Source organism: Tetrao urogallus, assembly GCF_951394365.1.
Source record: "Tetrao urogallus genome assembly, chromosome: 3".
NCBI classification, from domain to species: Eukaryota; Metazoa; Chordata; class Aves; order Galliformes; family Phasianidae; genus Tetrao; species Tetrao urogallus.
Genome location: NC_136815.1, coordinates 74,711,184 through 74,725,467, shown reverse-complemented (window position 1 = coordinate 74,725,467; position 14,284 = coordinate 74,711,184). Strand labels below are relative to the sequence as shown.

Genomic DNA, 14,284 nt, shown 5'->3' with positions numbered 1-14,284 from the left:
GTAGATTTGTACTTCTCTACTTATAGTGCTCCACAATCTGATAGACGTCCAAAAGGGAAGTAGATGACATTTAACTTATTTTTTTGATTACTTATGCTGTCCAAAGCATTTTATACTGATTTTTAACTTTTGATAGTATAGCTATCAAGGCATTTTATCCTCAAATTAAAGTATGAAACCATTATTAGTCTCTACATAATGTGGAAATTTTATCTAACTAGAAATTCATTAAGGTTTTGTATTTTAAATGTTGTATTTAAAACATTTTGCATATATTGAATTCATAATATTTGCAAAATGGTTTGATCATAAGCAATTTAGGTTATCCTCAACAAACAGATTTTCTTCTGTGTAACTCCACTAAATCCAGTAGTTACTGACGATCATCCTCCAGGCTCAAAATAAGTGACACTGGTTCTAATGGTTCTGACTTTATTATGTTCCTTATGGTACAAATTCAGTATGCACTTTTGTTCAATTTAGCATTGTAATTAAAGCATATATGTGTTTAGCTAAGATGGTTATCAGCATGGGACTTAAAATACACTCAAATAGGAATATCACAAGCAATTGAATGCTTATAGTTTGTGCATAGCTACGCAAACCCTATTCTGAACAGAATTTATTGTTAATTTGTCTTTTTATGTCCTGTATCCCCACAATGTTTTAAAGTATTAAATATGCAGTTAAGCCTTCCCTGTTCTCTTCTCTCTTCTTCCTTCCTTGTTGTCTTTCTGTTTTGTTTTTCTTGTTTCTTAAATATTGTGTGAAATTAATACCTAAAGCAGTGGAATCAACTTTCTAGACTGTGTTTACATGACTTAAGTGGTAGTCCACCACCATATTCATTGGACTCAGATGAGGATCTGGTGTAGCATCCCAGGAATATATGTGCACTTTTCTATTGTCAGTATGAATCAGATGGGACCTTTTGTTTAAATTAATTTTAATTCTTGGTGGGCTTTTGTTTTACTTTGTTTTTCTCTCCACCATGTTAACTACAAACATTTCACTAGAAATGAAATTTAAAATATTTATGAAGGTTAATGTAATTTCACTTGTTATAACAAAGTTGAAAGTCAATGGTTACTTTTTTTTTAAGAATCTTTATTTTAATCTCTAAATAGAATTCAATGAGACTGTGAAACTGATGCCTGTTCAGTTCTGTCCTACTAATAACAGACTCCTGTTAGGTTCATAAGATTACTGTATTCTTCCGAAATTTATCAATTATTAAAAATTTTCATATGTTTTCATAGGACTCAGGAGCATAAAAGGATGAATTAAACTTCTCCCACAAGGAAACGCACTGGAATTAAGAAAAACTATGAAAACTATGAAAACTGCATTGATTCCTCTTTGCCCTAATGTAGAGAACTGGGGCCTCTTCAGATTATTTTTCCACTCTTAAAAATCCCCTTAAAAGTGTATCTATATCAGTGACTGTTCCTCTAAGTGACTGTTCTTCTGTGATCACATGCTGACATTTAGCACAAAATCTTTCCTCTGCACCCACTCCAACAGCTCCACAACCTTTCTGTGCTGGAGGCCATGAGTTTGGACACAGTACTCCAGACAGGGTCATACAAGGACAGTAGAGGGGATCAGTCACCTCCCTCTTCTTGCTGGCCAACCTTCTTTTGGTGTAGCCCAGAGAATTGTTAGCCTTCTGGGCTGTAAGCACACACTGCTGGTTCATCCACCAGGACTCACAATCCTTCTCTGTAGGATTGCACTCAATGAGTTCTTCTCCCAGTCTGCACACATATCTGGGATTGCCCTGATTCAGGCACAACACGTTCCATGTGGCCTTGTTAAACTTCATTAGTTTCACATGGGTTCCATTTTCAATTCCATCCAGGTCTCTTTGGATGGCATCCCGTTCTTCTATTGTGTCAGCTGCACTGCTCAACTTGGTCTTGTTAGCAAACTTGATGAGAATGCACTCTATCCTCCCAGTGTGTTAAAAAACACTTGCTCCAAAATTGACCCTTGGGGGCCCCTACTTGTGACATGGAACCATTGACAACAATGTTCTGGCTACAGTCAACCAAACAATTCTGTATTCACTGAATAGTCTACACTTCAAACTCATCTCTCTTGAAATTAGAGATAAGGATGTGATGCAGATCTTGCATAAGAGCAGACAGCTTACATCAGTTGCATTTCCTTTGTCCACTGATGCTATTGCTCCTTCATAGAAGACTGTGAGATTGGCCAGGTGTTATATGCCCTTGGCGAACCTCGCATGTGCTATATCTCTTCCAGGAGAATCCACTCTATGATCTTCCCAGCCACAGATGTGAGGCTTATCAGCCTCTAATTTCCCAGGTCTTCCTTTGTCCTTTTCAGTAACTGGGGGTTTCACCTGGCAACCTCAACTTTTCAAATAAGATGGAGAGTGGCTTGAACAACTAAATCAGCTCTCATACTCTGGCCACTGCTCAAAAAGTTCATCAATCTGGGCACATTTGCACCCATGACATCCTGTTCATCCTTCATGGCTGATTCTGGAATTCCCCACAGCTGAAGGTCTGGCAGGTCTTTCGCTCCTCTGAGGGTGACACATCAGCAGGGCAAGGCCTCTCAGTCTGGGTTTCTGTCTCAGCCTGCCCATTGTGACAGGTGGTCACCCTGTTTGTGTCAATAGAGCACTCTACTGTTCCCAGATCAGACAAAAGCAGCACCTTTTGCCCTTCCTGCTCTGCCTTCACAAACTTGTTATCAAGGTTCTGAACAGAAAGGCAATTGAAGACAGTTTTAGGATCATTGTTTCAACTGTCATACTTCCAACTGTTTTCCAGAAGTAAAGATACTGTGTACACTGACACAATATGTAGACAATCTTTCACCTTGCTTCCACTCTCTTTGCCGTACAGAGAAGCTTTTTTCTTCTCCATCTCAGGATTCTTTTAATCTTTACCAACATCTGCAAGAATATAACTCCCTGGAATAAATGCAAACAATATATGACTCTCACTGGGGAAGAAGAACAATGAAACAAAAGGGATTTACAGTAGAGTTCTGAAAGGCTAATCTAGTTTGTGTAGTTATGTTCTGATACAGTGGGTAAAGTTACAGTATCTCCCATGCTTAATGTCCTAAATAAAATAATTTCTAGTCATCAGTGACAAAAATAATAAGAGACAATATTTTATAATATGGTGCAGATTACTATTAATGTATAGTTTCAACATAAAATTAAAATCGTCTGTCAGATGATAGATTTCTCATTATTTTCAGCATCTGTATCCACTGTGTATCCATTTGTACTTAACACTTTATAGATAAATTAACAAGTTGGGCATTGCAGTAGAAGTCAATATAGTGTCCACAAAGCACTGATTGGGGATGTAGTTTTAAGCACACAAAAAACAAAAAACTGAAAAGAATAGCTGACAAACAATAAGGCTTATTACAACATATAAAATATTTGCAAAAAGAGCAGTCTTTCATTGTAGTCTCACACAGGACTAAATAAACACTAAATGCAAGCAGAGGCTTTTTTTTTTTTAACATTAACAGATTACACAGAGATTAAACACTAATGTAGCAAAGTACACAGATTTAGGTTTTAGATAAAGGTAATGAATATGTCAGAGCAAATGCAAGACAAATCACTTGACTGAAACAACAAAAATCAACTGCACAGAAGTTAATTCATATGAATAGAAAATGGAGTGTTTATGGTCATAAAGTATTAATTCTGGTGTTGTATACCAGTTTCATATCAAAAGCTGCTGAAAATTGTAAGAAATTCAATTTTACTCTTTACTAATCAATATTTAGTAAATAAAGTATATGTGAATGTGTTTGAGGTTTTTTTTAGATTTTATTTCTTTTTTCATATTGGCAACTACATAATGGCAAAGTAATTCTGCAGAATAAAAGAAATTCTTAAACTTTTGAGTTAAAAAGAGTGCTTCTGTTTTTTCAGTCTCCTCAAAAACAGAAGCAGTACTTTTGTCACTCTGTAGTTGCCTTGCAACATACTCTATTAAAAGAAATTGAAAATCCTCACTTCTGTTTTCCTGAGGATATGTTGGGGTTGGGCCACTGCCATTCCCTGTAATTCTTTCTGATCACACATAATTATTAATTTCCTTTATTGATTTCTTTACTTGGGTATATGCATGCTACTTCCTGAGTCCACCTACTTGTGGATTTTCATAACTTTTTCCCCTGTTTATTTAATACTTTACCTGGTTATCTAATTTTGAAAGCCAAAATTTCAATTTGCTTCTTATACTTGGCGGGAGAAGTCAGGGAAGTTTTGGTGCTTCTATTGCTTTCATGGTTGTATAGATGTAAAATGCATCCCAAAAGATTCACATTAAATACTATGTGAATTAAATTATGCAAAATAAAAAAAAATGCAATCAATTATTTTCTGGAAAATAAAAATAGAAAATGAAAGGCCTTTTCAACTATTTTTCTAGGATTTTTTTCTCTGATTTTGTTTTTCTACTGTTTTCACTGTTCTACCTGAAATTCTCCTCTACAGAATTTTTTGCCTCAAATACATTACAAAGGAAAATCTCTAGAATAAAAGATAAACAAAATTCTGCAGATGATGTTACTTAATGCATGTGTAATGGCTTATGGGGCTCCTGAGTGGCTCTTTGTCTCTTTGACAGGTACCATCCACCTCCGCATTCCTGAGTCTTCTCCAGTCGGGACAGCTATTGGCAGCGTCAAAGCCACAGATGCAGACATTGGAAAAAATGCAGAAGTAGAGTACAGAATTGTAGATGGTGATGGGACAGATATGTTTGACATTGTAACACAGAGGGACACACAGGAAGGCATCATTACTGTGCGGAAGGTGCCTATTAAAAAGTTTCACTGAATGGCTTTGGTGTCAATGCTATGGAACAAGTGTTCTTTCTAAAAAAGTGCTTAGGTCATGTGATGTTGATTCTAATGCTTAATATTTGCAAATATTTCCCCACTGGTGACTCAGTGGTACTGTTTCCCTTCAAGATGAACTAGAAATGACACAGGGAAGCAATATCAGTGAGACACAGAGATGCAGGTTTAAAGCATTATTGCCAGCTAAGTATGCAAAAAAATAGGCCATTCACAACGCCAGTACTAATTATTTCTGTGATTTCAAATATATTTATCAAATATTCATGCAAGCTATTCTCTTCAGCAATCAATATGCAGTTAACTCACTACTGAATAACATAGGCTTTCCTTCTTTGAGATTGTCATTCACTCAGTTTCAATTTAGGAGACCAATATATGCCAAGAAACATAATTACAATTGTGGAAACTACCACAAGCTATATTGTTTTCTTCCTGTTTCGGGCAGGTCAGCTGGTACACACAAGTAGTGCATAATAGTAGTGTACTTGTTTTAGAGCTAGCTTTAGTTCTGTTTTCTGTCGCTAAGCACTTTCATAGGTGTAAGATCTCAGAGATAGAAATGTCATTCTCCTGGTCCTCAACAATTTTTCCTCCAGAAGTGCCTCAGTCCTTTTCTTTGGGATTTTGAGCATTTCTAAAGAATCTATGCAGTATTTCTAACACAAAATAACACCTTAAGCATTATGTAACAAACTAAACACTACTATACCACAGCATCCCTCTCCTAATCTCTTGCTAATGACAACCAAGGTAAAGATACATTCTGCAAAGACAACAGCGAGTTCCTTTTTGTAATCTACGTTATTTTGTGTTCTTTCATTGAAATTTATCTGGGAAGGTTTGAAAATACCTAGTTAGGGACCAGATATTTTTCCTTTTCCTAGAAATCTGCGAAGATTTGGCCTGTTTCTTTCTTGCTTGCTTGAGGTTTCCCACACAAACTTCTATTATATTAAATCAATAAAATATTTAAAAAATACACTAACAACTGGATGAAATGTGAGAAATTCATGTTATAAGGTATCAGCTCCAAAAATGTCACCAATGAATTATAATGAATAAATTCTTCTAGTTTTGACGTTAGCAACCTGACATGTTCAGAAATTACCAGGATACTTTCTTGTATTGATAAGTAGCTTATCATTCAGAGAGCACAGACAACTATATTAACAAGCAAGGAAAAAAACATGCTCAGACTGTTCTATTTTGAAAGTATTTATTATTTACACACTTTATGATTTCAGTTTTCACTGGTGAGTAACTACAAAAAAACTGGTGTTTCTCTACCGAGTCCATCAGTTTCTACATATCACTGTAAGAGAAAGATTAAATAATTGCTTAACTTCATTGTTGCTGTGTCACAATTTTATATATTTGGAGAACATGTCTTGTTTTACTCTAGGCTGGAAGGCAGCATCCCTTAACAGCAGTGTGCTGTGCTTTAAAGATAATACCAGTAGTCACATGTTTAGCTTATATAACAACACTATGATGCACTTCCTACGTATATTCTTAGATATTCTTTCTTCTGCTCTGACTGCTTTCAAAAGAAAGTTTGAAGCAACATGAAGACTACAAGTTGTCTGGACTGCATCCTTCTGCTCTAGGCTGTCTTCCTAGCACCTTCATGAACAATATTTGTATTTAAAGGCAGCAAAGAGAAAAGAAACAAGTTTTCTACCACCCATTTTTGATGAAGGAGAATGATTTTTGTGTCTCCATGAGATGTATAGGGAATTAAGGAAGTATGATTAATTAGCTAATACTTTCCATCTATGAGAGTTGGAAACATTTGAAGGAACAGATGAACGTTATTTTTTTTTTCTTGTATCTACAATTGTTTCTAGCCTTAAACCTTTGCTTCCATTTTAAAAAGGAACTGCTGACAAAAATGTTAAATCTATTTTGCGGAAAAAAAAAAAAAAAAAAAAGATGTTTCAGGAAATTCAGTGATGAGGAACAGAATTAAGCTCTTACTGTATATAAAGCACTTTGAATCCCTGTCCTTAAAAAAAAAAAAATCTACCACTAATTTTGCAGGCCAGGTATTTGTCTGACAATTAAAATACAGAGTTTTGAGGTGTGTATATTTTTTGAATAATATCACTATTATGCACCTTGTTCTGCAATGTCAGAATTTTAAATCAGTATTTTAAGACTTTTAAATGCTTATAATATTATTTCATATTCCTATGCTTGCGAAAGAACTGCAAAATTCACCAAATGACTAGTAAATTTGTGCTGAGAAATCTTTCCGCAACTGGTGCTATTTCAAGTATTATTTAGTTACAGAAACTCCCCTTAAAATTTCTGAAAATTCTGAAAAACTGAGATTTCCTTAGTAGGGAAAGTGATTTTTACTCTGGAAAATTTGAACTGTGTTAGGGTTCTCCCAACTTGGAACAAGATCTGTGAAGGCTTCAGTCTTTGTTTTACTGTATATATAGATCAACATTTGTTCATACGTAATGTAATTTACTAGCTTATCATCATCTTCATTTTTAGCCATTGGACTATGAGACAAGAAGGCTTTATACCTTGAAAGTAGAAGCTGAGAATACCCATGTGGATCCACGCTTCTATTACCTTGGGCCTTTCAAAGATACAACTATTGTGAAAATTTCTGTAGAGGATGTAGATGAGCCTCCTGTCTTCAGTAGATCTTCTTACCTTTTTGAGGTTCATGAAGATATTGAGCTGGGGACAATAATAGGAACGGTAATGGCACGAGATCCTGATTCAGCTTCAAGCCCTATAAGGTAATCTCCGATTCTCTGTAAAGAAAGAAATTTGGTAAAGAAAATATTAAGAGACATGGTAGAAGGTGCTAATGTTCTTTCTCATATTTACTAGTGTGCCAACCAGAGTTGAAAATGATGCTATCTATTTGTAAGCCTCAGACACTTCAGAGAGCAGGTGTTCACTTACACACAAGACAGAGAATAAACGCTTCTTAGTTTAATAAACTTCCTATCTCAGAAAACTTAAAATTACACACTGATTTTAAGTAGGCTCTTCAGGACTGCTTGCTTCAGAATATGAAAAATTGCAAAACTAGTGTATGGGTGAGGGATTTCACTTTTTTTGCCATTTAGTCCTGGAAAATATGCAGCGCCAAGCTCTGGTTCCTGCCATACAGGCTACCAATGTGATTGGTACATAGAATAGATTTATCCTGGTGTTTACTCAAATTCCCTAAGAAATTAGTCACTCAATGATTAATCATCAAAATATCTCTTCTGTGGATATTGCTTGATGCTATTTGCTAGATCACATCTAGCTGGATATAGTTAACTGTATCTTGTTTAGTTAGTTAGTTAGTTTGATTACTGTTGCTACAATACATAAGTCTTAAGAAACAGATAAGACAAAGCTGTCCAAGTTGGATATGTCTTGCCTGAAATGCCTAACAAAGTACAAAAACTATATTTGGCAAAAAAACCCCACATTATTTACTAACTTTGAAGTAAATTGTCACATGCAGCTGAATGAGGCCCAGGTGGAAAAAACTGTATTAGGAATTGAAATTGAATCTAATTTTCTCCTATGGTGATTTAAGTGTATAGAAAAGATAGCAGATGAAAGCACCAAGCCTCTAAAATTGTAGAATATATAAATAACTTAGCAGTGCATCCTTATCCACTCTAATTTCATGAGACAGCTGACAATTTTAGCAGTTATGTTTCATAATTGTGAGTGGAAAAGGAACAAACTTGGCAATTTTACTCATTTTGTTGCTAACACAACTCAATGAACTGAAGGACTTTATTTCCTTCATCAGTATTACTTACAAAGAACAGCAATTTTAAAAGTGTTTTATATAATTTTTCTGTGTTCTGTTGATGTCTTAAGACATTCCCCTTAAGAAAATAACTTAGAAGAGGCAGGTTGGCAAAATGAAAATAATGATGGGGAAAAATCAAACAATAAAGGGGACTGTTTAGATTTAGTTTACTACAAAAAAAAAATTAAAAACTCTGATAATGTTCTTCATGGTACACAACTTTTTTTTTTTTTAACCTTTCTTTTAATGCTACACAGTTAAAGACAGGAACTTTAAAACAATTCACACTGCATAGCTCAAATTCTTCTCCTGTATTCTCTTGTATTCTCTTCAGTATTTGCTTTGTCTCTCATCTTCAAAGAATAATCAGGTACCTACCGTAAATTTTTACAAGATTTTACCTCTACCAACACCAACATTAAATGCAAAGTAATATGTATTCACCCCTAACCTGAAGAGCTGACCAAAATATTTTTGAAGCTGTCATATTATTTTGGCATTAAGACAATTTGTATATTTAAATGCTAATGTTTAATTAAAAAAAATCACAGCTTCAGTTTGTAAAATTAATTCAGATTTTAACTTTCTTTTTAAATACTTTTTTTCAAATATTAGTTTCTGTTAATTGAAATTCTAAATAAGTTCAAGTTCCCATAAATTTATTGTTTGCAGCTTCCTCTTTCAGTACTTTTTAAAATTTCTATTCAATGAATGGAGGGTTTTTTTAAACTAATAGTCCCAGTAGAATTTGCAGGCCATTTGAAGTGGGTAAAACTATGTGACCTAAAATGACAGATATCAAACATGAAACAGCATAGAATTCCACAATCAGACAATATGGCAGAGATTTTGGAAACTGTAAAGCGATTATTGCCTATTGAAAAAAAAACCCAAACAAACAGATTATTGTCAAAATAAGTTATTTTCTTCTTAAAAGCTCCATGGATGAAGGAAATCAGTTTTTTATCATATAAACAGAATAGTCATACATATAATTTCTCTGAAAAATATAAGATTTTGTTAAATTCTATAACTTACTTACAGACAACTGGGTGAGGAAAAAAATTACTTGAGCAAGTTTTTCATATAGTTTCAGAAGATTTTTGACAGTTCTTTAATTTTTCTTTGTTTGTTTAAGTTTAAGTTTTCTTTAATTTTGTTCTTGTTTTGTTTTTACTCATTTTGGTGTTGATTTGGATTTTTTTTTTTTTTTGCTTAATAGTTTTTACATATTTATTTTGTTGAAAGTGGTGAAATGTAGAAATAAAATTCACCAAACTGTTACAGATATTTTCATATTGCACCATTTTTCAATTTCACTCAATACAGTTAAATATTATATGTAAAAATTGGCACACTTAATGAAATGTTTAGGTCAGTCATAAAAGTTAATAAAAACATAAATGACTATTTTTAACACATGGCACAATAAATTGACCCGATACTGCCAGAATTAGACAAATGATCTTTATTTTATAAAATCTTACATTTTACTCCACATCAAAGGTTTAATTTTAACTTTGAAGGCAGTGTTGAATATTAGAAAAAAATGAAGTAAAGAACAGTTCACTGATCATAGTTTGACATATCTGTCATTTTGTGATAGGAGAAATTGTTTCCTGAAGATTTATAGCAACTATAACACCATGAAAGATTCTTTAACATTCATAAAAGTTAAATTTCTGCATATGATCTAATTTTTATAGATTTTTTTTTAATTCCATCTCTGTTAATTTAACATATCCTAAAGCACAGAAATGGAGTTTATAAGAGGACTTTTGAAAAGCTCAGAAATTAGCTGTCAGTCTCAGTCTGAAGGAACTGAACATCAAAGAGAATTTTCCTTTCAAGATTAAAACAATTCTTTAATTCTTATATTGAAATTTTGACTTCATTTTTTTTGTGATCTTCATGCCTGTGAATGTTCTGATGAATATTACACTGCTATATCATACTCATAACTTATGAAATCTTTCAATTTTTATTTCTCATTCTAGAGAGCTAATCATGAGAATTTTTACAAATTTGCGTGTACAATTTCAGATATAATCACTACATTAACCACCAAAGATCAGGAGGAGAAAAGAAAGGAAGCACTTCATTTACGGAAACTGAATATCTGTGTTACAAAAAGCAATCTTTTCAATATAATGCATAGAACCCAACAGCTGTATTGACTTTTGAAACAAATGCTTTCTTCCATTTTTTTATTAATTAACAACATTTATTCTTTCTTTGAATATAGGTTTTCTCTAGATCGTCATACAGATCTAGACAGGATATTTAATATTCATTCTGGAAATGGATCCATCTATACTTCTAAGCCACTGGATCGTGAGATATCACAATGGCACAATCTCAGTGTTATAGCAGCTGAAATCAGTAAGCTAGTTTGGTATTTTTTCATTCAATTTCCCTAGCCTTTCCACTCCACTATGTGAGATATTCTGGGGAATTAAGTTGGGTATAGCTAACAGCAGCTATGTCCATCTAGCATTTTTCCACCTCATCTTTTTCTAATAATGATCATTAATATCCAAGCTACTTCTGAAATGTTATTCAATTAAATAAATTGTTTCCTCCCTTTACTTTGAGGAAAATGGCAGGATTTTGATGTTACAGTAGCAGAGTTCAGGACTATAATCTATGTTTTATATATATATATTGTTTTCTTCTTTTTTTCAGGGAAAAAAATCTTTTACCTACATCTACAATTCTTGGAATCAATACATCTTAAAAGTTAGCTAGGTTGCACTTGATCACTAAACTACAACATTTCTTGGACTATTCAAATTATAGCCTTGTAGATATTTTCACGTTGAAAGTACAAAGAAGAAAGATGAGGTCCTGCTAGACAGTTGAGATTAAAACTAATACTCCTGCAAGAAAATTTTCTAAGTGACAAAAGTCAGAACTTTGAAATAGCTAGAGTGGATCTTATGCTTTCAAAGCCAGAGAATTTTTAGGGTTAACTCTACATCACTACAAAAAGCAGAAATTGCTAATCAGCAGTGAAGTATGGTTGGAAGGAACTACAATGCAAAGAATTCAGTGGAACACCACATACACTCATTTGACCACTCTTAGCCTTCCTAGTCCTATTTCTGTAGTCAGGACCCCAGGTGTCTCCTGCCATGGGTTGGTTATACCTAGCACATCCAGTAGCTATACATTTTTCTGGCAATGCATGTTCCTAAGTTTGCTCTATTTCACATCCCTGCCCACTACTTTAAGAGCAATACTCAGAAGTACTTATATATTAAAGAAACTTATAATTTTATGCCTCTATCATAACATTAAATCACTTCCTTGTCAGGATAGTTTGAGAGAATTTACATTGTAGACCTACGTAGAGTAGCTAAACTTCTCCAAAGGGATACATTAGTTCTGGAGAAAGTATGGAAGGAGGAAATTAGTTTAAAAATGTTAACTCTGAAGAATGACTCAGTCAGAGAGCAACTGTAAGAACAGAACATATTTGGAAAGTTAGTACAAAAATGCAAAAGGATGTGAAAACTGTGTCCAAAACCTGCCATTTTAAACATTTCAGCATATTAAAGGACCAACATCACACTCTCCAACAAAAATGTTGTAAGTTACATGTGAAGTTAACATCAGTTTTTCCTAAATGTTTCATGTTTTATTTGTTGCATCTTAAAAGGAAAATAAAACCAAAACAAACAAACAAAAAAAATCCCAAGTAATTTTGAATAATTTCTATTGTTATTTATCTATTCCATTAAAGTAGCAAAATCATACAGTTTTTAAGCTGTTGGATATCCAGCACAATTCCAAGTAGTAGCTGCATTTTTAGTCTAAGACATTATTTCAGATTCTTTGTAGGTCAGATCGATCTGCAAGGGAGCACATTCTAAATGATACTAAGGTCAGAACATTTGAGGAGATGGGTTAAAACCAACAACAGTAACCACTTCTAAGGTCTGAAAAATTATATTTGTATTTTTTAAGGCAATTTAAACATAAAAACTCTAATTGGTTCTCATTTTTATTGGTATACTTTGACTTTTCTGAATTTTCTCCCTGCTTACTAAGGCATAGGAGAGGTTTAATAATAGGTCTCTTTTATATTAAACCAATTGCAAATCATTTTATAATTCAAAACTTTATATCAGAAAGATACACTTGAATCCACAAAATAAATTTGTCATTATAGCAATGGACATATTTTCTATGTGCTATATTTACATTGAACACCAGCAGTGGCAGCCACTAATTTCTTGTAAATGTCTTAATTGCTCACTAGATTCAAATATATGCATTTTTTTAATCAAAGTCATCCTCTTACTTTTTCACCAATTTCAAACCTAATCTTGAATATCTCTTGCTCATTAAATTTGGAAGATAGAATACTTTTAGTAGTAAGTTAAATTCATTCTTCTTTTTCTCTTGACAGACAACCCAAAAGATACTACCCGTGTTCCTGTTTATGTAAGAATTTTGGATGTTAATGACAATGCCCCACAGTTTGCTGTATTCTATGATACTTTTGTTTGTGAAAATGCAAGAGCTGGACAGGTATGACTTTGATAAAACACTTTCTACTGTCTCATTTGGCTACGGTACTCAATTGTTGATTATTCTTACCTGTTATTTAGGAGAAAATATGTCCAAAACGTCTTTCAAATGTTGAAAATGAACATAGCAGGTATCGTACTACGTGAGTCTTAAAGTGAAATATCAATTTATTTCAACAACAACAGCGTGTGAATTAGTACATTCCTCAACCTAATTCTGTAGTATTTTTGCCTATTTAGATCAGCTCAAGAAATATGGGTATAATTAGCTTTGCCGTTACCTTCTCAGAGAAAGCAAAATGTTATACTTAATTATTGAAAAAAAGTTTTATCGATCTTTTCAATTACTCACAAGTGGCAAACCTTACATATAGTTGCATGCTAGTGGTGATTACACAACATATGCATCTGTCACACTTTTCTTTTCCAATTGTAATATTTGTCTTTCATTATTCCAGCAAAAGTTTCTGAAAGTAAAGCACAAAATATGTATTTTTTTGAAATGGCAATATATGATTTTGATTTACTTCTTACAGACTACAGAAGGCATATTTAAATTTAAGTAGAAGGACTGCAGTGCTTAATACCTAGTTCCTAACAGGCAGCTGCATATTAGAATCACTAAGAACTGTTTGCCTATTACAGCACAGCATGTCCCAGAGCACAGTCAGGCAGCAATAAATGCTCTAAAATGGTCACAGTAGAACCTCAGTGCAAGCATTTCACATGGGAGATGTGTTAGTATCTCTTAACTGTTTCAGTCCTACAGGTATTACATTCAGTTTGCATCACAAGTTTTGCACTCAGGCTGCCATTCTTTTTTTAAAGCAACAGTAGTCAGAAAGTACAACAAAGAACTTATATTTTGTGGTTATAACGTATTAAATACTTAAAAATATTAAGCAATATTTGCTATTAGTAGAATTTCAAGATGATTAGAGCTGTATAAATGGAAATCTTGGGCAAAACATCTAAAATTTCTGATAGTTATATTGTCTCCTGTGATAGCTGTATTGTTGCTTGTGTATACTAATGTAAGATTTTAATTAATTCGAATTTTAGATATAGAATTAAAATTAAAAATGTAGAATAC

General features: G+C 33.4%; 1 protein-coding gene across 1 annotated transcript in view; it reads left to right on the top strand.

Moving 5' to 3' along the window:
- The window catches only part of CDH10 (cadherin 10), a gene marked incomplete at both ends in the record, with an annotated part of 57,035 nt that overhangs the window by 32,191 nt on the left and 10,560 nt on the right, over positions 1-14,284 (top strand). The window contains 4 exons of the mRNA XM_079533610.1: positions 4,638-4,825; positions 7,378-7,631; positions 10,902-11,038; positions 13,071-13,192. Coding sequence (XP_079389736.1) covers positions 4,638-4,825; positions 7,378-7,631; positions 10,902-11,038; positions 13,071-13,192 — 701 coding nt within the window. The remainder of the gene's footprint in view (positions 1-4,637; positions 4,826-7,377; positions 7,632-10,901; positions 11,039-13,070; positions 13,193-14,284) is intronic.